Source organism: Gavia stellata, chromosome 35 (genome assembly GCF_030936135.1).
Source record: "Gavia stellata isolate bGavSte3 chromosome 35, bGavSte3.hap2, whole genome shotgun sequence".
NCBI classification, from domain to species: Eukaryota; Metazoa; Chordata; class Aves; order Gaviiformes; family Gaviidae; genus Gavia; species Gavia stellata.
Genome location: NC_082628.1, coordinates 1,038,704 through 1,066,298, shown reverse-complemented (window position 1 = coordinate 1,066,298; position 27,595 = coordinate 1,038,704). Strand labels below are relative to the sequence as shown.

Genomic DNA, 27,595 nt, shown 5'->3' with positions numbered 1-27,595 from the left:
AGCTTTCCAGTTTCCACAGGGTTAGAGACGTGTCGGATTTTAACCAGCAGAGCTTTTGTGCCTGCGAGTGAGCTAACGCTCTGCTTTAGGCTGACCGTTGGAGTTATCTTTCATCAGCAGAATCCTATCTTCCAGAAAGGTTGGAGGAAAACAGGCGACCATGCTACCATATGCCACGTTCTGTGACGGTAGAAAAACCTTTCTCCTTATTCTTGTAGCAACAAGCAAAAGCGACGTGCCTCCTCTTAGCCTAGCGAGGAGATTATCTTGTGGGAGGAACACGCAAGGAAGCCCATGGAGATGATTTCAGTGTGTTTAGCTACTGGAACGGCTGTGCTGAGGCATTTGGGGGAGCAAATTGCCATCGATAACGTGCTGAACGGCTGGAAAGCGTAAGCGAGGAGGCTGCTTCCCACTGTGGGTCAAGCCCCAAGGTTTGGGATCACCTCCTCCTCCACTCCACAGCTGCTTGGGCCTGGAGAGAGGGGACTGGTTTTGGGTAACCTCCAAAAAGCTCGTGGCTGTTGGGTGTTTTGCATTTTCCTCTTACCTTTAACACAGAAGTGAAGAAGACAGAGCAGCCCATGAGCACAAAGATCATGGAGCCAGTGACTCTCTGCTCTCGTATCCCCAGAAACTTGGGTTGTTCTCCTGGAGCTGCGCACTCAGACTCGACTTTGAGGCTATTCACGTGGGTGATGGACAGGACGGTGGCAGCCACAAACCAGGGCAGCCCCATCACGGAGCACACCCCGAGCATCACGGCCACCATGAAAAGGTCCAGGTGGTACCCACATCCTTTCTGCGGGAAGCAAAACAAGGAGATGAGCGTCCCACAGCACAAGAGCAAGGACAACGTCGCAAGTCAGGCTCAAACCCCGCTAGAGCGCAAGTCAACTTCTTGAGAATTTAAAACACGCCTCGGAAACAAATAAGGAGGTATCTGCTCTTTGTGCAAGCCCCTTGCATGAAAAGGTGGCAGGAGTTCAGACAAAGTGGATTTGGTTGTGCGATAGCTACTTCTCAAAAGAAAAAAAGAGACCGGGTTTTTTCCTTTATAAAGAAATTTCCACCACTTGCAAGTAGGATGTGACTCTGAGTTATCCCTGGCAGCGCGTCAACACAATTCGATCCCCCATCCACTGGTGACATTTTAAAACAAAACCACGCTTCTCTATTGCTCCAAGATTAATTTGCTCCTCTGAAAGGCTGCTCATCTGAACTCCCTGTCGTTTGCTCCCTGTGTCATCATTAATGCAGGAGAGCATCCTGCCACGCAGCCTGACGTTTTCCCAAACCAATGCCTTCCCAAAGCATTTGGAATAGGAGCTTCTCCCCGTGCCTGCAGCCCGGAGTGGGTTGGGGATGGGCTCATCTCTTGCAGCCCCTTACCTTCAGCCTGTGCTCCTTCCTGTTCACAATAACAGCAGTGATCTGCTGGTCCATGAAGATCAAGATGGTGCAGAGCAGAGCTGGGATGAGCGCAGCCAACACCGTCCACCAAGGGTTGGGTCCTACGGGGCTGATGAACCACCCGCGGTCGTCTCTGGTAGGCTGCAACAAAGCACACACATCAGCATCATCTCCCAGCCCAGCCACCTCACTGGCTTTGCTTTTCCCCTCCATTCCCATGTCAGAGCACCTCCCAGCCCTGGCTTCACGTCACCCTGGGGTTCAGCACTGCCGGTGCCCTCTTTGCAAGCACCTACAGATACTTCTCCTGGAGGTATCTAGTTTTGGGGCTGTCTTCTCCTTTCCCGAAGGAAACAATGCGCTTGGAGGCAGAAGAGGAGATGGTCGCACCACCAGCATCTCCTCCGGACTCAGCCCTGTCCTGCCCCGGCATCACCTTGTGGCATCCCCAAGGGCTGAAACCAGCTCCCTGCCAAAACACCCCGTTACCTTGAACATATGGGGGACGTGGAGCTTCGGTGATGGGATCCCAATCATGAAGTCCATGAGCACCATGACGACGATGGTGAGGAAAACAGCAAAGTCGCTTACTGTGGACCGTACCTGGGGCAAGAAACCAGAGCTGAAGGGGGCGTCGCAAAGGGGGCCACAACATGACATGGAAAAGTGAGGGACGTCAACGCCATTAAGACCGGTTAACAAAACCCCTCCATGCTGAGGACATGCAGCCCAATCCCTTGGTTAGATACCGTTGCTGTGTTTGTGCCTGTGAGATCTGGTGCCAGGCAATACAAAATGTTTAATTAGGTGGAAAAGGGTTGTCTTAGTTGAAACCTTAAAAAAAAAAAAAAAATTACAAAAGAAGGAAGCAGATGTCTGCCACGACAGCCACGCTCACAGCTAAAACGGGAATAAGGCACTGAGGCATCATTTGCTCCTCAAAAGGAAGAAATAGTGTCGTTTGCTATGGCAGCTCCTCAGCTGAATCAGCCTTCCCCTTGAGCACATAATGCACAGAAGGTGAAAAAAAGTAACTGTGGAAGACCTGATTTCCCACTGCCTGAGCAAGAGATGGCTCCAGGACAGGTCGCCAGGCAGGTGGGAAATGCTACGATCCTTTTGCGCTCATGGAAATGAGTGAGGGACGTCCACGCTGATGGAGAGCTTGGCCTTCAAGGTCAACGTTTCCCAGCTCGACCGAGTGGTGGCAAATACTGCTTAGTGCTCCAGGAAAGCCATTTTGGGAAATGAGCGTGGAGACTGCTGCTGGCCACCGTCTTCTACCTACTCTGGTTGGGAAGTATCGGCTGGTCTTAAACTTCTTCAGTAAGCTCGACAGCACAAAGGTGGAGAAGAAGAGGATGCAGCACCAGAAGAGGACGTCAGGCGTGTAGGGGCCATTGGGTCCACAGGCAGGTCCTTGAAACTCTCCATGCAAATACCGACATTCCTGGAGAAACAGAGCATCAGGACACAAAGGCAGTGCACGTGCGGCAAGGAAACCTCGCATAACGAGGGGGTTATTTCTGCTGCCGGTCAGAAATATTGTCCTGCCACCGCGTTGAGGAGGCGGACAGTTATTACCCACGATGTTGGGCACAAGGTGGACTGGACAAGGTGGACTCTCCTTCCCAGGACCAAGCGGGTTAAAACCACCCATTAGATGTAAGCAATGACTTTTCAGAGCAGCACTAGCACAGCTGGAAGCCCATCACCACCTGAAGGGCTCCGACTTGTGCACCACGCGAATGCCCCTGGACCCTGTGGCCGCGGCACGAGGAAGCAGTGGCTCGGGGCACTTACGGTCACCGTGAGGTTTTCCCAGGCGATGCCAGACACGTTGATCTTGTTGCTCTCCCAGAAACGCAGGGTTTCATTGCTGGGATGCGTCGGTGCCTCACACTTACAGCTGGGAGGAGAGAAGCCAAGACACGGGTAAGGGAGAGGCGATGCAGGTGCAGCCCTGAGCTCCTGCCAAGGGGCAGGGGCGTTTTAGGAGGAAAAAACCCACTAGTCGATGGTGAGGAAGTCGAGCTGGCTGTGCATGTGCACAGGGTAGGTCTCCCGCAGGTGACTCAGCTTCTCTAGAGCCTCGTAGATGAAGATGAGGCAGATGAGGGAGGCGAAGGCTTCTTCGGTGAAGCGGGTGATGTAGCACACCAAAGAGCTGGCGTCGGTGGCCACCAGCACGATGCAGAAGAAGGCGGTCCACAGCCCGATGCATGCCCGCAGAGAGAGATAGGAGAGCGTGTACTCCCTGGGAAACCAAAATAAAACCAAGGGTGGAAAGGCCAGCAAGAGGCTCCAAGTTGGGGCTTAATGATAAATTTAAATTGCAATAAGGGTGGTTCATCTCACATCGAAGTCATCACAGCAGAAGGACTGTCATGGAAAATACCCATTTCACATGAAAAACTCCTACTTTTTCAATGAAATCATCCAAACTCACAACATTTCAGCAGTAGACTATTTGGCTACCTGAGCAAACTGTATTTCCACTTCCAGCAACAATCAGGCTAAGAAGTGCCTTGTTTTGTACTCAGAGGGAAGCAAATCTTCCCCCATTCCCAAACCAGAGTGATTTGTCTCCTCTTCCTTGTGCAGCCCATCTTGGGCATCCACATCCTTGTGGTTTCTCCTCCTCCAGCTGCTTCGCTTTAAGCCTAAAACCCCCAAATGACCCCATCCATCCTTCAGAGAGCCAGGGCTCTCGCACCATCGCATACTAAAGCAGCAGCGTGCAGCATCTGTGACACACAAGACAACTTCAATCGAACAACTGCCGCTGAGAGAAATGAAAGACAAACATCTTTTCTCCATCCCCGCTGCCTTCTGAAGGCTCTCACAGCACCCGGCCGCAGCAACCAGCCTTACTTGCAGAATTTGTAGAGGATCTTCTCAAAGACGAGCACGGGTCCGGTGCTGCCGAGGATGGTGAGAGGTTGGCCAGCAAAGAGGGAAAACACCACGCCGGTCATGGAGGCGCCCAGCAGCGACTCCATGGCACTCTGTCCGGGGAAGAGAGGCAGCAGTGAGTACAGAAAGCATTAGGGGGAAAAAAAACCCAGAGCAAACTCACTGCAGCAAGGACTTTTGCATGAGTTTTATCCTCCCCCGTGCCACCCAACAGAGAGAGCTGCTCACTATGTGGCCATCGGTCGCCTCCCCCAGCAGTCCCCCGAAGGTGATGACAGGGGACATGCAGGCACAGTAGAGGAAGAGGAAGGACGCCAGACACTGCAGCCTCAGACCATCCCGAAAGTCGCTCCAGAACCACGGGGCTTTTCGCTTCACATCCAGGATCAAACCTCCAAAGAGCCTGGAAGAAGGACAAAATAGAGACAGTTCTCCTGCAAGACCACATGGACTTTTCTTGGCTGCAGAAGGGCAATCACAAGCATGGAGTAATTTTCAGTGCTGAAAAGAAGCCGTCTCCTTCTCCCTTTTTACACCCACTAGAAGCTGAGGCACGCCAAAATGCCCTCCAACAACAAAAATAAAAAGAAGAAAAAAGAAAAAACAAGACCTAACCTGAGAGCCCATCCCCTCTTACTGCAACACTCCCTTGCTCTGAGAAGCAGCAGAGCTCTACCTGGAGGTATTTGCACATCTGCTTCCACCCCAAATCAAGAAAACCTGTGTGCACTGATGCTGTGGCTGAGCCCAGCTGCCCACATCTCCCACCTGCCCAGCCCAGGGACACAGCTGGGCATGTGGAGCCCCTTCACTGAACCAAAAAACCCCAAAAACCTGCTCAAAGGCAAGGTGCATGCTCAGATTTGGGAGGCAAGCAGAAAAAAAACACCCCAAACTATCAAAGCTTGCACCTTCCCGTCCGCTCCAGTTCAGGACCGCTGTGCTTCTCTGGCTCACTGTCAGAAGCACTGTCATCGAGAGCTCCTGGCATCTTCCTTTTTTCCTGTTCAAATGGAAATAAGAAAGACAGCTATTTGTAACCACTGGCTTGTTTTGCTTCTGGTCTGGCCATGTGACTGTGTCAAACAGGGACCTTGTGAATCTGGAGCCCTGAACAGCATCCCTAGCTGCCTGCCGTCCTGCCCGTCCCCCTCGCATCTCCCTCCACCGCAGCACCCACCTGCGAAGGGACGTTTTTCGGGGGCTCGATTCGGATCGATGGATCCCACTCTCCAGGCGGCAAGACCGTGACCTGATCCAGAAACTCATCGATGCCGGCCACGAGGTCAGCCCGGTTCTTGGCTTTATAGGCGACGTCATGGAAAACCTGCCCGTAGGAGACAACCTGCTCAGAGGACAACCCATCTCGCATGCCCTAAGCAGTGCAATAAGCACTTGGCTAAACGCAAGATAATTTCCCCCAAATTTCCTGCTGGCAATGGCAGGAAGTATTCCCCCAAAAGGAAAAATCTGTCCATCGTGTTCCTTGTAATCCTCTCCTCCACGAGGCCCCCCATCCCCCATGGCACACCGCAGCCTGTTGCTTAAAGAGGACAAGTTTTACTGGCCCTGGCAATGCCACCACTGGGGACAGCGTGCTGGGGACCCCGGGGAGAAGGACGAGGTGCAGGATGCACCCCGGGTGGGATTTCAGCCTCCAGGATGTGGGGTGATGCAAACGTGCGTGTTTGCTTTGGGCTGCAAACGAAGGGTGGGCTATTTGGAGAGCTGCCAGCAGCGGGGACAGCAAATGCTCTTCCTCACTACTACAGAGACAGGGAGAGGTGAAGAAAGCCAAAAATGACCCAGAGATATCCCTTCTCACGTCGCACCTCATCCGTCATGATAGTAGCCATGGACCTGCCGATCTCATGGTACTGATGGGCTTTTCCTTCTGGTCCAAGCAAAACAAACAGGAACCTGGGCAAGACAAACAAAAGGAGAGAGACGAATGTGTCATGGCTCAAAGAGCACCCAAGGAAATCCCTGGCAGCTCCCAGCCCAGAGCACGGCTCGAGAGGGGACACGGAGGCTCACCGACTCCGGTGATGAATTGGAAATTCATCAAAACCCATCGCAAATTTCATTTTGGGGCCAACTCTCATTCACGTTGGCCAATGGGTTTAAAAGCTACAGCAGGGAAGGGGGAAATGAAGGCAAGGAGACGTGGCTGGCAGAAACGTGCTGGCTCCCGCTGGCCTTGTTCCCTTGGGATGCCAAACTGATGCATGCCATCTGATGCTTTGTTGGGGGGGTTTGAAATAAAAACTTTGTGCTTCTTGTTCAGACCTTGTTGGGATGGGAACTTCCGTCATGCCCGAGAGGAGGACAGCCGGGGTCAGGCGGACAAATGCCACGATGGGCTGGCGAAGGAAATCCAGCTCTCCTACGAGCACGTTGGACGCTTCAGCCCCGCTGGGAATTTTCTTCATGAAGTGCAGCTCCGCCTGGGCACAACAAGCCATTTTCAGGCAATGACCCCAAAAGCAAAGCCCACAGCACCCTGCAGCTCCCTCTGCAGCCAAGGTTGCAACAGCAAATTCGGCCCTGAAGGCCTAAGAAAGCTATGAGTGTCTCACCTTGCTTAAATCCGTTGTGCTGGTCTCATGGTTCACCCCATTTTTAGCTTCCACAGTGGTGGGAGAAGGATGAGGGGTAAGTGTTTGAGCTGGTAGAAAAAAGAAAGACACTCAGAAAGACGGACAAGGAGCAATTGGGATGCTTCTCCTTTGCTAGGACAAACCTAATGGGGCCAAAGCCCTGCAGAAACCCTCATCTGCTGCCAAAGCCCTGCAGAAACCTTCACCGGGTGCCAAAGCCCTGCAGGAACCCTCACCTGGCTTGTCGAGGAGGTGCAGGTCCGACCCCTTCTTGCTCACATCAGCAAACGAGCGGAGAAGGCTGTTTCTTTTCTTCTCGTTCTGATGGTGGTGCTTCTTCAAAAGAACTTCTCCAATTTTTGCCCGCGTGCGCTCGTCAAACTCCGTGAGCTGTTCTTGCTGGCCCAGGATCAGATCTGAGCATGGCACAGGAAAATGAGGCAGGGTTTGATCTGTGAAGGAAGGGCACAGCGGCGAGCCAAGCTCGACCGTTCCCGGAGGGACGCGGCACCCACAGTACCTGCGATCTCTTCGATGCTGTTGGCACTAATGTCCAGCAGCACCGTGCCATTGATGATGCAGCTCCTCAGCTCAAAGAGGCTGTGCAAGGACAGCGTGGCCACATAGGGCTTGCTCCAGCGCTCGCCGCCGTCTTCCACGTCCTCCTCAAACTTCAGCCACCTGCGGACATCGGGTGCTGTCAGCCCCATTGCAAGGAAACAGCCCCAGCTCTCCAACCCCTTTAACAGAGCTACAGGTAGCAAGAGGAGACGGCTCCTCGCATCAGCACCTACAGCTGCAAAAGCTTCGCGTCCTGCGGAGCGGAAAGCAGAGCCCGCGTGCACTGCTGGCGCAGGGACTCCTCTCCCACCACAGCCGGCAGCAGGGATTTACCTTGCCGTTTCCTTCCACTCGGCATCTTCGCCCTCTTTCACGCAGATCTCATCCAGCTCGGTGAACAAGGCGTGAGGGACATGCTGCTCGTCCTCCTTGGTCCTGAGGATGAACTGCACCCGCTGGGACGGGGTGCCTGGGGGTAGAACACAGAGACCCGTCCCGTTACCACGCTCGAATATGGCCCATCACGCTCACATGCAAAGCGGGCATCAGATCGGCACCAGTTCAGCCACAAATATTGGGCCGGCCCCTCTCCCCTGGCTCTGTTGGGGCTTGCACAGAGCCACGGAGAAGGAGAAGCATCTATTCCACCCCTGCACAAGGATGGGCAGCTTTCCTTCCCCACATTTCCATTTTTAAAGCAGGCATCCCGCTGAGGAAGATGAGCCTAAATCCATTATACATTTAACTACCTCAAAAAAAAAAGATGAAAGTTTTGAAAAAGAGGGTCTTGTTAAATAATGCCACTTTCCCTCGGAAGAACAGCAAGTCACTCAAACTAGCCACATGGACCTGCTTGCAGAAGACCCCAGCGCCCATGTAGCCCCAAGGAGTTTAGTGAACGGGGTGGCGGGACTTACAGTGGTAGCCCCGCTCCGTCGGGGCACAGTCCTCCTCCTGTTCCCGATGCTTCTGCTTGTGGGGTCGGTGATGCCGGTGGCATTGCCCCACCAGCGGCATCTGCACGCCGGCGTACAGGGTCCGGTGGCCTGCAAAAAAGCAGCATTTGCATCACTCGCGATATTGGGGAGATGGATGACGCAGACACCACGGTTAAATCAGTGCAGCCGTCCCAGGAGGAAACACCAATTTTGTTTTCACTGGATCCCTGAATGTCACAGACCTCTCCTTTTTTCCAAGCCTGTTTTACTCGAACTTTGCAACAACAGAGCAACAACAAGTGATGGCTCCCCCAAAAGTGCCCTGAAAGCATCCAACCTCTTCTCAAATTCCAGCTTGGGCTGGCCAACACTCAGCCTTGCTCATTAAGCAGTGACAGAAGGGAATTCTTTTTAAAATCCTTGTATGGCACAAGGCGACAAGAGAAGATCCAATCAGTCCCATGATAAGGAACTCCAGAAGAAAAGAAGAAAAGCACAGCCTCGCGCCTGCAGCTGTCCAATTATTCTCCAGACCTCTCCAAGCCAGGAGCAGCCTCTGCGAGTAAACAAGCCGTGAATTATCCAGCCCCATGGCTAAAGCTCACACCGTGACCTCCGCGGGGGCTTTTTCCCTCTGTTGAAAAGCCGTAATATTAAAACACGTGAAAATAACTGTGCTGCTTTATTAAGAAGCACTGCACGTTTTGCTGCACATGATGTCACACCGAGTGAGGGACGTTGTAGGGACTTTGTGCAATGGGAAAAGGCGCCGGGCTGGTGGCCCCTCTACCAGCATCTCAGCAGAGACTCACCTTCCAACTCCTCCTTCTCATAGTGAATCTTGGCACCGTTGCTCCTTCTCCCCTGGTCAATCAGTGCCTCCTCGTCATGCCTCTGTTTAGCAATGAGAAGAAGGTAAAAGTTGGGGCTGGGCGTCTAGAGCTCCCTTGCGTCCTGCCGCCAAGTCTCCTTCTCTCTTAGACACCGTTTTGCCTCCGTGCTGCGACCAGGGATGCTAAACCTGCCCCTGGCAGCCCTCCCCAGTGCAAAGCATCTCCCCCTGCCCATCCTTCTGCCCTCCAGGGAAATGCCAATGGGATTTCGGGGAGAGTTTTCCCCCTGTTTGGGGGATGCTCAGCCCTTCAGCTGTGCTACCTGTAACTCTTCCAGAAGTGTCATTTTGTAAGCCCCGTTCTGGTTCATCCTCACGTCGGTCACTGGTTTGGGGGGATAATTGAACCTCCAGATCAATCAGGGGGCCAGAGTCCCCCGGGACACCTGGACAGCTCTCACCGAGAGGAGCTCAGTGGCACCCAGTGTGCACCAACTCCAGAGACACAACAAGTGACCGTTTATGGCATCACAATCGGTGATGCGTATCCAGGCAGTTATTTAAAGCCACGCACCCCAGGACTCTTCCCGCTTGGAAAACTTAGTGGATGGGGAGAAACCAGCTCTGTTTTGGGCAAAAACTAGCCGGAATAGAGAAAAGGGGTGTAAATGCCGCATCCTGCTGGGCCAAAAGGCATAAGCAGCGTTTGGGTGTATTTAAAAGCACAAGCTGCCAAAATAGGAGTGAGGTGCAAAGCCTTGGGGGAAAATACGCCTTACGGGGCAAAATACACATTAGGAGGAAACATAGGAGGAAACAGGACAAGTGAGCACCTCCGTCTCTGCGGCAAGATGCTCTCAGCGTCCCATGGCCCTTCTGTTGCAGCATCCTCGAAATCGCGGCAAGCCTTGCGCGGAGATGCCACCGAAGGAAAGGGCCCCGCTCAGAACTCACTCGGTCCCGGTTAGGCCACTCAAATGGACTCGGAGCGCTTATTTTGTTGAGGAAATTGCTGGAGGAGTTAAGGGTTTCGTAGAGCTGTGGGGTTGCGGACCTGTGGCCTTGGGATGGGATGGAGCAGGAAGGGGAGAAGCCTCCGGAAAGCAGTTTATCCCATCCCAGCATGGGCACCAGCACTTGCAAACGCTTTGCCTTCCCTCTCTGTCCTTCTCCGCTGCTGACAGGTGCCTGCAAAACATCACATTGTCAAAACTGGGCTGGGCAAGGGGATGCCGAGCTTTGCATCGCTCACTTTGGAGTTTTGGAGCAGCCAGAGTTGTTCCGCTTAGCACTATTTCCTAAGCACAAAGCTCCGGTTGGCTGCTTCGAAGCTGCTTTTGTTGGGAGGCTGAAAGCAGTAATTGCTTGTAAAACTGAAATCGGAAATCACTGGAGCAAAGGAGGAAGGTCCGACTTTTCGGGGAACGGTTCTCTTTGCAGAAGGTGAGTGCCTTTTCCTCCCTTCTGTACTACCAATCTCTGAAGAAATCAAACCAGAGTAATGAGTGCTTGCTGACAGGCACCCAGCAGTCTGGTTTTCAGCAAATAAAGGGTGACGATTGGGCAGCCTCACTATTACAATGTGCCTCGTTCTTCTGTATTTGTCCAGACGAGCTCCCTTCTGGCTCTCTACCAGCCCACGCAGGGACATTGCCATGTCCCCCCCAGGATTTCTCGGCTGTCTCAGCCCAGAGACGGGCTGCACGGGGACGTGGCGGGGCAGAGTCAGGAGGGGGCCATGCTTCGGGCACGGTGCTGAGCCCCACTCCACGCTGGCGGCTGCGTGGCAGGAAAAGCCTTTGGGGACCTTCTGCCGTGAACCTCAACATCAGCTCTCCATCCTGGAGCTGGAGGAGGTTGAGCGAAACCTCGGGGCAGCACCACGCTCCCTCCCAGGAGCAGCAAGCAGGGACCAGGGCGGAGGCACGAACCCACCGCAGCCGAGCAAGACGTCGGGCAAATGATATGGGACGGGATAGTGCATATACCTGATGTCAGGAACAAGCCTGGCCGGGCTTGGCAGACCCCCTGAAACCCAAAATTATTTCTATGGATTTATTACGGCTTTTCTGGAGGATGCTCCACACAGTGAAGTACTTTGCAGGACACAGCCCCTGCCCTGGCCACCTCCTGCAGGGAGGCTGCCAGATGCCACCATGTGCATTAAACCACCTTTTCTCCCCCCATCCTTCCCTCCTGAGCAGATGGCAGTCGTACGAATCCCAAAGCACCCAAAGCTTCGCCTCCAACACCAAGCGGCACTCGGAAGGCACCTTCACCACTCTTAGGGATTTACCCACGCCGGCCACCCTAACAGGGGCCGACCCTGGGATCCCGCTGAGAAGGCAGAGTCCCAGGGAAGGTTTCCCATCCCTCTTTGAGGAGTTCTCGGGTGACAGCTCGAGCTGGCTGCCTCCGGAGAGGGACCCCTACCCCCACTCATGCCCCCCAATTATACCTGTACCACCCAGCACCCCATCCCCAGGTCCAACCTGGAGGCCGAGCCCTTAATTCTCCCAGAGGGACATCACCTTCCCTTGGCTTCCAGCTCCGGCCTGGGGCTCTTCCCCAGCCTCTCCCTCCACTTACTCCAAACCCCACCCTCAGCACAGCCCCACACACACTCCCCTCCTCCTTCCTCTGACCTCTCTCTTCCTTAATCCTTTCCTCACCTCCAGCACACTATACAGAGGGAGCCAGACGCACCACCTCCTCCACTGACTTCCCTGGCCAGGCGGGGACACGGTTGGAAAAATACTTTGGAATACCCGGAGCTGCTCAGCTCTTGCGGCCTAAGGCTTCAACTCCTTCAGCTGCTTCCGCCTCCCTTTTCTCGGGAACCGCTCCCGCGGCGCTGCAGGACAGCAGCTGTCCCCTCCGACAGTCACCATGCCACGCTGGCAAAAGTCAACCTACAGCTTGCAAAACCCCATCCCGTAAAAGCCGTCTGATTTTGGCCCTGCTTGGGGATGTACCCCTTTCTTCCTTACAGAGCAATTCTGTAGTTTCTTTTCCCCACCTGTTTGCAAGGAGCAACAACTTGCCCTTGGCATTTGGGGTTGGCTTCATGCACGAACAGGCTCCCGCAGAGGATGGGACAAGCCGATGGCAGGAGGGCTCGTGCACCCGTCCCAGCTGGGCACGAGGCACCAGTTGCAGACGCCGAGAGCCTGGAGCACGTGCTGAGGAGCCCACAGCAAGATGCAGGGCTGCAAGGGGACCTTTTCTTCTGGCTTGTCCTCTCCTCCCAGGCTCCACGGCCAGCCGACTCGACCGCATGTGCCTGAGGTGACACCACAGCCCAACGACCCCCCGCCCCAAAACCTCAAGAGAGCACGAGAGCCATCTCTGCTTCACAGCTTCTTCCTGCATAGCGGCAGGGGAAGGGAGAAGGAAAAGGCATCTTGCCGCTTTCCTCCCGGCTCATCCCACCCTGGGAGAGAAGAGACTTTGCAAGGACAGGGGAGAAGAAAAAACTACAGAGTGCCAGGGAGGTAAAAGGAAGGAAAACAGCACTGAATGATAAAGCGGCAGCAGTCCCTCTACCACTACAAACCCACACCACCACACGCACGTACACACGGGAACTTCACGACACCGAACTCCCATTGACTGGCACGTACACCTCAGTTTGCTGGTCTAGAGATACTGAATGCCTGAAGCACACCAAGGAGAACTGAAAACATCGACATGGCTTTAATGGGAATCCTCCAACTGGAAAACAGCGGTATCTCCCCGTCTCTGCGTTGGCACGTCCCTGAGTCACGTTCTCACTCCTCCCCTTCAAAGCCGAGGCTCCTAAATAGCAAAACTGGGGGGAAAAAAGACAAAAAGAGGGAGAGCACCATCAGTGGAAGACCTGCCGGCTGCTGCTGGTTCAACCCTGTTCGTGGGACCACCCCGGCAGTGACGAGCTGGTTTGCATGCCACGGTCCTCGCTGCCTGTTCCCAGGGACGGGCCGTTTGCTCGGTACTGCCTGCCGAAGCACGGGAAAACTGTAGGCATGCGCCGTCGCTTGCAGAGGAGCACGGTCACGTTCACATGCAATCCTTTACCTCTTTCCTCCCCGGATTCAGACTGTTTCTGTGTTCATAGTGAGAGCCTTCCACACGCTCGTTTTCAACACTTCCTCCGAGATATTAATCTCGCAAGGATCAGTCCTGCAATAAATATTTCACAGAGCAATCCGTGACTACGGGAACTGATGCCACCAAGTGCGTTAGCATCAGCAAGAGGAACAGCGGGGCCCCGAGAATCAAAGCTCAGCATAAGCACGGCAGGTTTTGCTGGATGAGGAGTTTTGCGAGGCAAGCCTGAGAGCTGCAGAGCTACAGCTCCGTGCAAAGGCTCTTGCGGGCGTTTAGCCTTGGAGTGGGCTCCTAAGCCACTGCTGGTACAGATCATGCCTGCAACTCCTCGTTTTTACATATGAGGATCTCCAGCTACCCTAAAGTCACTGAGGATGCGACTTTTTGGGGTCAGATGGGAGTTGTGCAGCCACTCTGCTTGGAGGCAGAGCCCTGCGATCCCCTCCTGCAGCCCTGCCCGTAGATGTGATTTTCCCACCAAGCTGACTGCTGCTTTCTATGGGACGCTCAAGAAAGATGCAAGTGGAAAAAATTGTGCCAAACACCTTCCAACTAATCTTGCCGGGGGTCCTGGCACTTGGTGGGGCTTTACCTGTCCCTACTTTGCTTTGGGATATCCAAGTTGCTGGTCTTGCCCAGTTTCAGCAGAACTGAACCGGCAGCAGCAGCAGCTTCCATCATTTTCGGGGACTCCTGACGGAAAAAAGGGACAAATCAAGTTCTCTGTCTTGGATCCAAGTGGAAAAAACCTGAACACCCAGCAAAAACATTGCATGCTGCCCTCTCCTTCTGACTCGTGGCACCTTTAGCTATTAGCGCAGCAGGGTAAAGACCTTTCACTCTGAATTTTTTTGGGGGGGGGGTTAAAAACACTGTTACGAGCCAATCTTTCCATCATCATCATCATCATCTGTTATTATAAATGACTCATTTAAAAAATTATACCTCTATTCAAGTGTTAAGCTCACTGCTCATTCAGGGAAAAAAAAGGTTAAGATGTGGGATCCAGGCTATTAGGATCTGTTTCTTTTGAGTTCTGATCTTGCCCCAACATGTAAAGACAAGCTGTGCTAGAAACAGGCAATCTCACAGCCCGAGGGAGATGTCCAGCCCCGAGCGCCCAGCAAGCGTTACCTCTTCTTCATTGGCTTCGTTTTTGGCACCGTCCAACTTCTTCTTCTTGCTCTCTGGCATAAGGTCATCCAGGAAGCTGAGCTCTCGCTTTGAGAAGCAGAAATCCATGGCTTTCCGGACAAATACAAGAGCCAAAACCTGCACGAAATAGAGGGAAGATGCGGTGAGGCCAGAGGTGGTGCTACATCTCACTCCAACGCGGCAAACATCCCTGTGCCGAGCGGCACCGCCTCTTACCATCATGGGAAAGACGATGGCGGCACGGGACACCTTGATGGCCCAGAGCAGGACGAGGCAGATCAGCTGGATCACGGTGAAGAAGTGCACCTTTCGCAAGGGGACGTGCCGCAGGTAGATGAAATCCGGCTGGTGTTTCGCCGGCATCCAAAACAGCTTCAAGCGATCGAAGAACTGCAAAATCGAAGTGGAAAAGTTGCCACCTTGGGACTGCGGAAAGCTTCTGGCCCTCTTGAGACGTGGAGGGAGTTTTCAGGATCTCGCTCGCCATGAGAAATCGTGGATCCCACTATGCTCCTCCTGGGAGCAGCACCCATTTTCCCTTCGCTCCAGCTAGAAACCAGCTTGCCCGTGAGAGCTGCCCACCCACGTGCAATTATGCCACGTTATTCTATGATTAGCTTGTCTTGGCCCACTGAATCCCCCAGCAAGGATTTCCACCAGTGGTAGAAATTGCCTTCCCTGTGCACTCAACTCCCCCATTTTCACCTAACCAAACACTGGCCTGCCCTAACCTGTGTTTAAACAGGGAGCGCTCAACTTGCCCGGTCCTCCCAGCCCTATAGACCTCCTGTGCCTCCTCCAATCTTTTTCGTACACAAAATATTTTCATTGCTTGCTTTCCGAGAGGTTTTTTTCCCATGCCGCTGCTTTTTTCCTGCTTCTACGGAGATGAAATACCAGGCAGCGGACATGCTGCACGCTGTAAAAAAGTCCGTACCTGAATTTCTCCGAGCGACGACACGCCCATGTAGAGAAAGACGCCGTAAAGCACAGGCATTGGTATAAACTGAAAGAAAGAATGCAATCATTTATTTTTTTAAATTGCATTTTCAGTAGTACCACTCTCTTCTACAGGCACTGCCTCAAATTGCCTACAGCTTTCCAGTTTCCACAGGGTTAGAGACGTGTCGGATTTTAACCAGCAGAGCTTTTGTGCCTGCGAGTGAGCTAACGCTCTGCTTTAGGCTGACCGTTGGAGTTATCTTTCATCAGCAGAATCCTATCTTCCAGAAAGGTTGGAGGAAAACAGGCGACCATGCTACCATATGCCACGTTCTGTGACGGTAGAAAAACCTTTCTCCTTATTCTTGTAGCAACAAGCAAAAGCAACGTGCCTCCTCTTAGCCTAGCGAGGAGATTATCTTGTGGGAGGAACACGCAAGGAAGCCCATGGAGATGATTTCAGTGTGTTTAGCTACTGGAACGGCTGTGCTGAGGCATTTGGGGGAGCAAATTGCCATCGATAACGTGCTGAACGGCTGGAAAGCGTAAGCGAGGAGGCTGCTTCCCACTGTGGGTCAAGCCCCAAGGTTTGGGATCACCTCCTCCTCCACTCCACAGCTGCTTGGGCCTGGAGAGAGGGGACTGGTTTTGGGTAACCTCCAAAAAGCTCGTGGCTGTTGGGTGTTTTGCATTTTCCTCTTACCTTTAACACAGAAGTGAAGAAGACAGAGCAGCCCATGAGCACAAAGATCATGGAGCCAGTGACTCTCTGCTCTCGTATCCCCAGAAACTTGGGTTGTTCTCCTGGAGCTGCGCACTCAGACTCGACTTTGAGGCTATTCACGTGGGTGATGGACAGGACGGTGGCAGCCACAAACCAGGGCAGCCCCATCACGGAGCACACCCCGAGCATCACGGCCACCATGAAAAGGTCCAGGTGGTACCCACATCCTTTCTGCGGGAAGCAAAACAAGGAGATGAGCGTCCCACAGCACAAGAGCAAGGACAACGTCGCAAGTCAGGCTCAAACCCCGCTAGAGCGCAAGTCAACTTCTTGAGAATTTAAAACACGCCTCGGAAACAAATAAGGAGGTATCTGCTCTTTGTGCAAGCCCCTTGCATGAAAAGGTGGCAGGAGTTCAGACAAAGTGGATTTGGTTGTGCGATAGCTACTTCTCAAAAGAAAAAAAGAGACCGGGTTTTTTCCTTTATAAAGAAATTTCCACCACTTGCAAGTAGGATGTGACTCTGAGTTATCCCTGGCAGCGCGTCAACACAATTCGATCCCCCATCCACTGGTGACATTTTAAAACAAAACCACGCTTCTCTATTGCTCCAAGATTAATTTGCTCCTCTGAAAGGCTGCTCATCTGAACTCCCTGTCGTTTGCTCCCTGTGTCATCATTAATGCAGGAGAGCATCCTGCCACGCAGCCTGACGTTTTCCCAAACCAATGCCTTCCCAAAGCATTTGGAATAGGAGCTTCTCCCCGTGCCTGCAGCCCGGAGTGGGTTGGGGATGGGCTCATCTCTTGCAGCCCCTTACCTTCAGCCTGTGCTCCTTCCTGTTCACAATAACAGCAGTGATCTGCTGGTCCATGAAGATCAAGATGGTGCAGAGCAGAGCTGGGATGAGCGCAGCCAACACCGTCCACCAAGGGTTGGGTCCTACGGGGCTGATGAACCACCCGCGGTCGTCTCTGGTAGGCTGCAACAAAGCACACACATCAGCATCATCTCCCAGCCCAGCCACCTCACTGGCTTTGCTTTTCCCCTCCATTCCCATGTCAGAGCACCTCCCAGCCCTGGCTTCACGTCACCCTGGGGTTCAGCACTGCCGGTGCCCTCTTTGCAAGCACCTACAGATACTTCTCCTGGAGGTATCTAGTTTTGGGGCTGTCTTCTCCTTTCCCGAAGGAAACAATGCGCTTGGAGGCAGAAGAGGAGATGGTCGCACCACCAGCATCTCCTCCGGACTCAGCCCTGTCCTGCCCCGGCATCACCTTGTGGCATCCCCAAGGGCTGAAACCAGCTCCCTGCCAAAACACCCCGTTACCTTGAACATATGGGGGACGTGGAGCTTCGGTGATGGGATCCCAATCATGAAGTCCATGAGCACCATGACGACGATGGTGAGGAAAACAGCAAAGTCGCTTACTGTGGACCGTACCTGGGGCAAGAAACCAGAGCTGAAGGGGGCGTCGCAAAGGGGGCCACAACATGACATGGAAAAGTGAGGGACGTCAACGCCATTAAGACCGGTTAACAAAACCCCTCCATGCTGAGGACATGCAGCCAAATCCCTTGGTTAGATACCGTTGCTGTGTTTGTGCCTGTGAGATCTGGTGCCAGGCAATACAAAATGTTTAATTAGGTGGAAAAGGGTTGTCTTAATTGAAACCTTAAAAAAAAAAATAAAATTACAAAAGAAGGAAGCAGATGTCTGCCACGACAGCCACGCTCACAGCTAAAACGGGAATAAGGCACTGAGGCATCATTTGCTCCTCAAAAGGAAGAAATAGTGTCGTTTGCTATGGCAGCTCCTCAGCTGAATCAGCCTTCCCCTTGAGCACATAATGCACAGAAGGTGAAAAAAAGTAACTGTGGAAGACCTGATTTCCCACTGCCTGAGCAAGAGATGGCTCCAGGACAGGTCGCCAGGCAGGTGGGAAATGCTACGATCCTTTTGCGCTCATGGAAATGAGTGAGGGACGTCCACGCTGATGGAGAGCTTGGCCTTCAAGGTCAACGTTTCCCAGCTCGACCGAGTGGTGGCAAATACTGCTTAGTGCTCCAGGAAAGCCATTTTGGGAAATGAGCGTGGAGACTGCTGCTGGCCACTGTCTTCTACCTACTCTGGTTGGGAAGTATCGGCTGGTCTTAAACTTCTTCAGTAAGCTCGACAGCACAAAGGTGGAGAAGAAGAGGATGCAGCACCAGAAGAGGACGTCAGGCGTGTAGGGGCCATTGGGTCCACAGGCAGGTCCTTGAAACTCTCCATGCAAATACCGACATTCCTGGAGAAACAGAGCATCAGGACACAAAGGCAGTGCACGTGCGGCAAGGAAACCTCGCATAACGAGGGGGTTATTTCTGCTGCCGGTCAGAAATATTGTCCTGCCACCGCGTTGAGGAGGCGGACAGTTATTACCCACGATGTTGGGCACAAGGTGGACTGGACAAGGTGGACTCTCCTTCCCAGGACCAAGCGGGTTAAAACCACCCATTAGATGTAAGCAATGACTTTTCAGAGCAGCACTAGCACAGCTGGAAGCCCATCACCACCTGAAGGGCTCCGACTTGTGCACCACGCGAATGCCCCTGGACCCCGTGGCCGCGGCACGAGGAAGCAGTGGCTCGGGGCACTTACGGTCACCGTGAGGTTTTCCCAGGCGATGCCAGACACGTTGATCTTGTTGCTCTCCCAGAAACGCAGGGTTTCATTGCTGGGATGCGTCGGTGCCTCACACTTACAGCTGGGAGGAGAGAAGCCAAGACACGGGTAAGGGAGAGGCGATGCAGGTGCAGCCCTGAGCTCCTGCCAAGGGGCAGGGGCGTTTTAGGAGGAAAAAACCCACTAGTCGATGGTGAGGAAGTCGAGCTGGCTGTGCATGTGCACAGGGTAGGTCTCCCGCAGGTGACTCAGCTTCTCTAGAGCCTCGTAGATGAAGATGAGGCAGATGAGGGAGGCGAAGGCTTCTTCGGTGAAGCGGGTGATGTAGCACACCAAAGAGCTGGCGTCGGTGGCCACCAGCACGATGCAGAAGAAGGCGGTCCACAGCCCGATGCATGCCCGCAGAGAGAGATAGGAGAGCGTGTACTCCCTGGGAAACCAAAATAAAACCAAGGGTGGAAAGGCCAGCAAGAGGCTCCAAGTTGGGGCTTAATGATAAATTTAAATTGCAATAAGGGTGGTTCATCTCACATCGAAGTCATCACAGCAGAAGGACTGTCATGGAAAATACCCATTTCACATGAAAAACTCCTACTTTTTCAATGAAATCATCCAAACTCACAACATTTCAGCAGTAGACTATTTGGCTACCTGAGCAAACTGTATTTCCACTTCCAGCGACAATCAGGCTAAGAAGTGCCTTGTTTTGTACTCAGAGGGAAGCAAATCTTCCCCCATTCCCAAACCAGAGTGATTTGTCTCCTCTTCCTTGTGCAGCCCATCTTGGGCATCCACATCCTTGTGGTTTCTCCTCCTCCAGCTGCTTCGCTTTAAGCCTAAAACCCCCAAATGACCCCATCCATCCTTCAGAGAGCCAGGGCTCTCGCACCATCGCATACTAAAGCAGCAGCGTGCAGCATCTGTGACACACAAGACAACTTCAATCGAACAACTGCCGCTGAGAGAAATGAAAGACAAACATCTTTTCTCCATCCCCGCTGCCTTCTGAAGGCTCTCACAGCACCCGGCCGCAGCAACCAGCCTTACTTGCAGAATTTGTAGAGGATCTTCTCAAAGACGAGCACGGGTCCGGTGCTGCCGAGGATGGTGAGAGGTTGGCCAGCAAAGAGGGAAAACACCACGCCGGTCATGGAGGCGCCCAGCAGCGACTCCATGGCACTCTGTCCGGGGAAGAGAGGCAGCAGTGAGTACAGAAAGCATTAGGGGGAAAAAAAACCCAGAGCAAACTCACTGCAGCAAGGACTTTTGCATGAGTTTTATCCTCCCCCGTGCCACCCAACAGAGAGAGCTGCTCACTATGTGGCCATCGGTCGCCTCCCCCAGCAGTCCCCCGAAGGTGATGACAGGGGACATGCAGGCACAGTAGAGGAAGAGGAAGGACGCCAGACACTGCAGCCTCAGACCATCCCGAAAGTCGCTCCAGAACCACGGGGCTTTTCGCTTCACATCCAGGATCAAACCTCCAAAGAGCCTGGAAGAAGGACAAAATAGAGACAGTTCTCCTGCAAGACCACATGGACTTTTCTTGGCTGCAGAAGGGCAATCACAAGCATGGAGTAATTTTCAGTGCTGAAAAGAAGCCGTCTCCTTCTCCCTTTTTACACCCACTAGAAACTGAGGCACGCCAAAATGCCCTCCAACAACAAAAATAAAAAGAAGAAAAAAGAAAAAACAAGACCTAACCTGAGAGCCCATCCCCTCTTACTGCAACACTCCCTTGCTCTGAGAAGCAGCAGAGCTCTACCTGGAGGTATTTGCACATCTGCTTCCACCCCAAATCAAGAAAACCTGTGTGCACTGATGCTGTGGCTGAGCCCAGCTGCCCACATCTCCCACCTGCCCAGCCCAGGGACCCAGATGGGCATGTGGAGCCCCTTCACTGAACCAACTAACCCCAAAAACCTGCTCAAAGGCAAGGTGCATGCTCAGATTTGGGAGGCAAGCAGAAAAAAACCACCCCAAACTATCAAAGCTTGCACCTTCCCGTCCGCTCCAGTTCAGGACCGCTGTGCTTCTCCGGCTCACTGTCAGAAGCACTGTCATCGAGAGCTCCTGGCATCTTCCTTTTTTCCTGTTCAAATGGAAATAAGAAAGACAGCTATTTGTAACCACTGGCTTGTTTTGCTTCTGGTCTGGCCATGTGACTGTGTCAAACAGGGACCTGGTGAATCTGGAGCCCTGAACAGCATCCCTAGCTGCCTGCCGTCCTGCCCGTCCCCCTCGCACCTCCCTCCACCGCAGCACCCACCTGCGAAGGGACGTTTTTCGGGGGCTCGATTCGGATCGATGGATCCCACTCTCCAGGCGGCAAGACCGTGACCTGATCCAGAAACTCATCGATGCCGGCCACGAGGTCAGCCCGGTTCTTGGCTTTATAGGCGACGTCATGGAAAACCTGCCCGTAGGAGACAACCTGCTCAGAGGACAACCCATCTCGCATGCCCTAAGCAGTGCAATAAGCACTTGGCTAAACGCAAGATAATTTCCCCCAAATTTCCTGCTGGCAATGGCAGGAAGTATTCCCCCAAAAGGAAAAATCTGTCCATCGTGTTCCTTGTAATCCTCTCCTCCACGAGGCCCCCCCATCCCCCATGGCACACCGCAGCCTGTTGCTTAGAGAGGACAAGTTTTACTGGCCCTGGCAATGCCACCACTGGGGACAGCGTGCTGGGGACCCCGGGGAGAAGGACGAGGTGCAGGATGCACCCCGGGTGGGATTTCAGCCTCCAGGATGTGGGGGGATGCAAACGTGCGTGTTTGCTTTGGGGTGCGAACGAAGGGTGGGCTATTTGGAGAGCTGCCGGCAGCGGGGACAGCAAACACTCTTCCTCACTACTACAGAGACAGGGAGAGGTGAAGAAAGCCAAAAATGACCCAGAGATATCCCTTCTCACGTCGCACCTCATCCGTCATGATAGTAGCCATGGACCTGCCGATCTCATGGTACTGATGGGCTTTTCCTTCTGGTCCAAGCAAAACAAACAGGAACCTGGGCAAGACAAACAAAAGGAGAGAAACGAACGTGTCATGGCTCAAAGAGCACCCAAGGAAATCCCTGGCAGCTCCCAGCCCAGAGCACGGCTCGAGAGGGGACACGGAGGCTCACCGACTCCGGTGATGAATTGGAAATTCATCAAAACCCATCGCAAATTTCATTTTGGGGCCAACTCTCATTCACGTTGGCCAATGGGTTTAAAAGCTACAGCAGGGAAGGGGGAAATGAAGGCAAGGAGACGTGGCTGGCAGAAACGTGCTGGCTCCCGCTGGCCTTGTTCCCTTGGGATGCCAAACTGATGCATGCCATCTGATGTTTTGTTGGGGGGGTTTGAAATAAAAACTTTGTGCTTCTCGTTCAGACCTTGTTGGGATGGGAACTTCCGTCATGCCTGAGAGGAGGACAGCCGGGGTCAGGCGGACAAATGCCACGATGGGCTGGCGAAGGAAATCCAGCTCTCCTACGAGCACGTTGGACGCTTCAGCCCCGCTGGGAATTTTCTTCATGAAGTGCAGCTCCGCCTGGGCACAACAAGCCATTTTCAGGCAATTACCCCAAAAGCAAAGCCCACAGCACCCTGCAGCTCCCTCTGCAGCCAAGGTTGCAACAGCAAATTCGGCCCTGAAGGCCTAAGAAAGCTATGAGTGTCTCACCTTGCTTAAATCCGTTGTGCTGGTCTCATGGTTCACCCCATTTTTAGCTTCCACAGTGGTGGGAGAAGGATGAGGGGTAAGTGTTTGAGCTGGTAGAAAAAAGAAAGACACTCAGAAAGACGGACAAGGAGCAATTGGGATGCTTCTCCTTTGCTAGGACAAACCTAATGGGGCCAAAGCCCTGCAGAAACCCTCATCTGCTGCCAAAGCCCTGCAGAAACCTTCACCGGGTGCCAAAGCCCTGCAGGAACCCTCACCTGGCTTGTCGAGGAGGTGCAGGTCCGACCCCTTCTTGCTCACATCAGCAAACGAGCGGAGAAGGTTGTTTCTTTTCTTCTCGTTCTGATGGTGGTGCTTCTTCAAAAGAACTTCTCCAATTTTTGCCCGCGTGCGCTCGTCAAACTCCGTGAGCTGTTCTTGCTGGCCCAGGATCAGATCTGAGCATGGCACAGGAAAATGAGGCAGGGTTTGATCTGGGAAGGAAGGGCACAGCGGCGAGCCAAGCTCGGCCGTTCCCGGAGGGACGCGGCACCCACAGTACCTGCGATCTCTTCGATGCTGTTGGCACTAATGTCCAGCAGCACCGTGCCATTGATGATGCAGCTCCTCAGCTCAAAGAGGCTGTGCAAGGACAGCGTGGCCACATAGGGCTTGCTCCAGCGCTCGCCGCCGTCTTCCACATCCTCCTCAAACTTCAGCCACCTGTGGACATCAGGTGTGGTCAGCCCCATTGCAAGGAAACAGCCCCAGCTCTCCAACCCCTTTAACAGAGCTACAGGTAGCAAGGGGAGACGGCTCCTCGCATCAGCACCTGCAGCTGCAAAAGCTTCGCGTCCTGAGGAGTGGAAAACAGAGCCCGCGGGCTCTGCCGGCGCGCAGGAACTCCTCTCCCACTGCAGCCAGCAGCAGGGATTTACCTTGCCGTTTCCTTCCACTCGGCATCTTCGCCCTCTTTCACGCAGATCTCATCCAGCTCGGTGAACAAGGCGTGAGGGACATGCTGCTCGTCCTCCTTGGTCCTGAGGATGAACTGCACCCGCTGGGACGGGGTGCCTGGGGGCAGAACACAGAGACCCGTCCCGTTACCACGCTCGAATATGGCCCATCACGCTCACATGCAAAGCGGGCATCAGATCGGCACCAGTTCAGCCACAAATATTGGGCCGGCCCCTCTCCCCTGGCTCTGTTGGGGCTTGCACAGAGCCACGGAGAAGGAGAAGCATCTATTCCACCCCTGCACAAGGATGGGCAGCTTTCCTTCCCCACATTTCCATTTTTAAAGCAGGCATCCCGCTGAGGAAGATGAGCCTAAATCCATTATACATTTAACTACCTCAAAAAAAAAAGATGAAAGTTTTGAAAAAGAGGGTCTTGTTAAATAATGCCACTTTCCCTCGGAAGAACAGCAAGTCACTCAAACTAGCCACATGGACCTGCTTGCAGAAGACCCCAGCGCCCATGTAGCCCCAAGGAGTTTAGTGAACGGGGTGGCGGGACTTACAGTGGTAGCCCCGCTCCGTCGGGGCACAGTCCTCCTCCTGTTCCCGATGCTTCTGCTTGTGGGGTCGGTGATGCCGGTGGCATTGCCCCACCAGCGGCATCTGCACGCCGGCGTACAGGGTCCGGTGGCCTGCAAAAAAGCAGCATTTGCATCACTCGCGATATTGGGGAGATGGATGACGCAGACACCACGGTTAAATCAGTGCAGCCGTCCCAGGAGGAAACACCAATTTTGTTTTCACTGGATCCCTGAATGTCACAGACCTCTCCTTTTTTCCAAGCCTGTTTTACTCGAACTTTGCAACAACAGAGCAACAACAAGTGATGGCTCCCCCAAAAGTGCCCTGAAAGCATCCAACCTCTTCTCAAATTCCAGCTTGGGCTGGCCAACACTCAGCCTTGCTCATTAAGCAGTGACAGAAGGGAATTCTTTTTAAAATCTTTGTATGGCACAAGGCAACAAGAGAAGATCCAATCAGTCCCATGATAAGGAACTCCAGAAGAAAAGAAGAAAAGCACAGCCTCGCGCCTGCAGCTGTCCAATTATTCTCCAGACCTCTCCAAGCCAGGAGCGGCCTCTGCGAGTAAACAAGCCGTGAATTATCCAGCCCCATGGCTAAAGCTCACACCGTGACCTCCGCGGGGGCTTTTTCCCTCTGTTGAAAAGCCGTAATATTAAAACACGTGAAAATAACTGTGCTGCTTTATTAAGAAGCACGGCACATTTTGCTGCACATGATGTCACACCGAGTGAGGGACGTTGTAGGGACTTTGTGCAACGGGAAAAGGCGCCGGGCTGGTGGCCCCTCTACCAGCATCTCAGCAGAGACTCACCTTCCAACTCCTCCTTCTCATAGTGAATCTTGGCACCGTTGCTCCTTCTCCCCTGGTCAATCAGTGCCTCCTCGTCATGCCTCTGTTTAGCAATGAGAAGAAGGTAAAAGTTGGGGCTGGGCGTCTAGAGCTCCCTTGCGTCCTGCCGGCAAGTCTCCTTCTCTCTTAGACACCGTTTTGCCTCCGTGCTGCGACCAGGGACGCTACACCTGCCCCTGGCAGCCCTCCCCAGTGCAAAGCATCTCCCCCTGCCCATCCTTCTGCCCTCCAGGGAAATGCCAATGGGATTTCGGGGAGAGTTTTCCCCCTGTTTGGGGGATGCTCAGCCCTTCAGCTGTGCTACCTGTAACTCTTCCAGAAGTGTCATTTTGTAAGCCCCGTTCTGGTTCATCCTCACGTCGGTCACCGGTTTGGGGGGATAATTGAACCTCCAGATCAATCAGGGGGCCAGAGTCCCCCGGGACACCTGGACAGCTCTCACCGAGAGGAGCTCAGTGGCACCCAGTGTGCACCAACTCCAGAGACACAACAAGTGACCGTTTATGGCATCACAATCGGTGATGCGTATCCAGGCAGTTATTTAAAGCCACGCACCCCAGGACTCTTCCCGCTTGGAAAACTTAGTGGATGGGGAGAAACCAGCTCTGTTTTGGGCAAAAACTAGCCGGAATAGAGAAAAGGGGTGTAAATGCCGCATCCTGCTGGGCCAAAAGGCATAAGCAGCGTTTGGGTGTATTTAAAAGCACAAGCTGCCAAAATACGAGAGAGGTGCAAAGCCTTGGGGAAAATACGCCTTACGGGGCAAAATACACATTAGGAGGAAACATAGGAGGAAACAGGACAAGTGAGCACCTCCGTCTCTGCGGCAAGATGCTCTCAGCGTCCCATGGCCCTTCTGTTGCAGCATCCTCGAAATCGCGGCAAGCCTTGCGCGGAGATGCCACCGAAGGAAAGGGCCCCGCTCAGAACTCACTCGGTCCCGGTTAGGCCACTCAAATGGACTCGGAGCGCTTATTTTGTTGAGGAAATTGCTGGAGGAGTTAAGGGTTTCGTAGAGCTGTGGGGTTGCGGACCTGTGGCCTTGGGATGGGATGGAGCAGGAAGGGGAGAAGCCTCCGGAAAGCAGTTTATCCCATCCCAGCATGGGCACCAGCACTTGCAAACGCTTTGCCTTCCCTCTCTGTCCTTCTCCGCTGCTGACAGGTGCCTGCAAAACATCACATTGTCAAAACTGGGCTGGGCAAGGGGATGCCGAGCTTTGCATCGCTCACTTTGGAGTTTTGGAGCAGCCAGAGTTGTTCCGCTTAGCACTATTTCCTAAGCACAAAGCTCCGGTTGGCTGCTTCGAAGCTGCTTTTGTTGGGAGGCTGAAAGCAGTAATTGCTTGTAAAACTGAAATCGGAAATCACTGGAGCAAAGGAGGAAGGTCCGACTTTTCGGGGAACGGTTCTCTTTGCAGAAGGTGAGTGCCTTTTCCTCCCTTCTGTACTACCAATCTCTGAAGAAATCAAACCAGAGTAATGAGTGCTTGCTGACAGGCACCCAGCAGTCTGGTTTTCAGCAAATAAAGGGTGACGATTGGGCAGCCTCACTATTACAATGTGCCTCGTTCTTCTGTATTTGTCCAGACGAGCTCCCTTCTGGCTCTCTACCAGCCCACGCAGGGACATTGCCATGTCCCCCCCAGGATTTCTCGGCTGTCTCAGCCCAGAGACGGGCTGCACGGGGACGTGGCGGGGCAGAGTCAGGAGGGGGCCATGCTTCGGGCACGGTGCTGAGCCCCACTCCACGCTGGCGGCTGCGTGGCAGGAAAAGCCTTTGGGGACCTTCTGCCGTGAACCTCAACATCAGCTCTCCATCCTGGAGCTGGAGGAGGTTGAGCGAAACCTCGGGGCAGCACCACGCTCCCTCCCAGGAGCAGCAAGCAGGGACCAGGGCGGAGGCACGAACCCACCGCAGCCGAGCAAGACGTCGGGCAAATGATATGGGACGGGATAGTGCATATACCTGATGTCAGGAACAAGCCTGGCCGGGCTTGGCAGACCCCCTGAAACCCAAAATTATTTCTATGGATTTATTACGGCTTTTCTGGAGGATGCTCCACACAGTGAAGTACTTTGCAGGACACAGCCCCTGCCCTGGCCACCTCCTGCAGGGAGGCTGCCAGATGCCACCATGTGCATTAAACCACCTTTTCTCCCCCCATCCTTCCCTCCTGAGCAGATGGCAGTCGTACGAATCCCAAAGCACCCAAAGCTTCGCCTCCAACACCAAGCGGCACTCGGAAGGCACCTTCACCACTCTTAGGGATTTACCCACGCCGGCCACCCTAACAGGGGCCGACCCTGGGATCCCGCTGAGAAGGCAGAGTCCCAGGGAAGGTTTCCCATCCCTCTTTGAGGAGTTCTCGGGTGACAGCTCGAGCTGGCTGCCTCCGGAGAGGGACCCCTACCCCCACTCATGCCCCCCAATTATACCTGTACCACCCAGCACCCCATCCCCAGGTCCAACCCCGAGGCCGAGCCCTTAATTCTCCCAGAGGGACATCACCTTCCCTTGGCTTCCAGCTCCGGCCTGGGGCTCTTCCCCAGCCTCTCCCTCCACTTACTCCAAACCCCACCCTCAGCACAGCCCCACACACACTCCCCTCCTCCTTCCTCTGACCTCTCTCTTCCTTAATCCTTTCCTCACCTCCAGCACACTATACAGAGGGAGCCAGACGCACCACCTCCTCCACTGACTTCCCTGGCCAG

The 27,595-nt window shown here is 53.7% G+C and overlaps 2 protein-coding genes across 2 annotated transcripts in view; both read right to left on the bottom strand.

Annotated features, from left to right (window-relative positions):
* LOC132320347 (uncharacterized) overlaps positions 1-14,030 on the bottom strand; it is a 47,509-nt gene extending 33,479 nt beyond the window's left edge. The window contains exons 1-19 of the mRNA XM_059832627.1: positions 13,942-14,030; positions 9,241-9,356; positions 8,408-8,536; positions 7,824-7,959; positions 7,450-7,610; positions 7,166-7,345; positions 6,909-6,997; positions 6,619-6,776; positions 6,162-6,249; positions 5,510-5,656; positions 5,241-5,332; positions 4,558-4,732; positions 4,288-4,421; positions 3,425-3,670; positions 3,217-3,322; positions 2,702-2,863; positions 1,903-2,016; positions 1,393-1,554; positions 551-802 (exon numbers count right to left, since the gene is read on the bottom strand). Coding sequence (XP_059688610.1) covers positions 551-802; positions 1,393-1,554; positions 1,903-2,016; positions 2,702-2,863; positions 3,217-3,322; positions 3,425-3,670; positions 4,288-4,421; positions 4,558-4,732; positions 5,241-5,332; positions 5,510-5,656; positions 6,162-6,249; positions 6,619-6,776; positions 6,909-6,997; positions 7,166-7,345; positions 7,450-7,610; positions 7,824-7,959; positions 8,408-8,536; positions 9,241-9,356; positions 13,942-14,030 — 2,736 coding nt within the window. The remainder of the gene's footprint in view (positions 1-550; positions 803-1,392; positions 1,555-1,902; positions 2,017-2,701; positions 2,864-3,216; positions 3,323-3,424; positions 3,671-4,287; positions 4,422-4,557; positions 4,733-5,240; positions 5,333-5,509; positions 5,657-6,161; positions 6,250-6,618; positions 6,777-6,908; positions 6,998-7,165; positions 7,346-7,449; positions 7,611-7,823; positions 7,960-8,407; positions 8,537-9,240; positions 9,357-13,941) is intronic.
* A 405-nt stretch (positions 14,031-14,435) lies between these two features.
* On the bottom strand, positions 14,436-27,340 carry LOC132320346 (electroneutral sodium bicarbonate exchanger 1-like). Its single transcript, XM_059832626.1, has 22 exons — positions 27,320-27,340; positions 24,843-24,924; positions 24,010-24,138; positions 23,426-23,561; positions 23,050-23,210; positions 22,766-22,945; positions 22,509-22,597; positions 22,219-22,442; positions 21,762-21,849; positions 21,109-21,255; positions 20,840-20,931; positions 20,157-20,331; positions 19,887-20,020; positions 19,024-19,269; positions 18,816-18,921; positions 18,301-18,462; positions 17,502-17,615; positions 16,992-17,153; positions 16,150-16,401; positions 15,442-15,510; positions 14,721-14,894; positions 14,436-14,621 (listed from the first exon to the last, which is right to left on the bottom strand). The coding sequence occupies exons 1-22, from the start codon at positions 27,338-27,340 to the stop codon at positions 14,436-14,438; spliced, it is 3,129 nt and encodes a 1,042-aa protein (XP_059688609.1).
* Positions 27,341-27,595: the final 255 nt, after the last annotated feature.

Bases quoted from the DNA above. Each gene is read 5' to 3' on its own strand.
- LOC132320346 (XM_059832626.1), bottom strand. From the start codon at position 27,340: ATGGGGTGCTGGGTGGTACAG. The intron at 22,946-23,049 runs GTACTGTGGGTG...TGCCATGCTCAG, and splicing joins CAGCATCGAAGAGATCGCAG to ATCTGATCCTGGGCCAGCAA. The intron at 17,616-18,300 runs GTAGGTAGAAGA...TTCTTGCCCCAG, and splicing joins GCCGATACTTCCCAACCAGA to GTACGGTCCACAGTAAGCGA.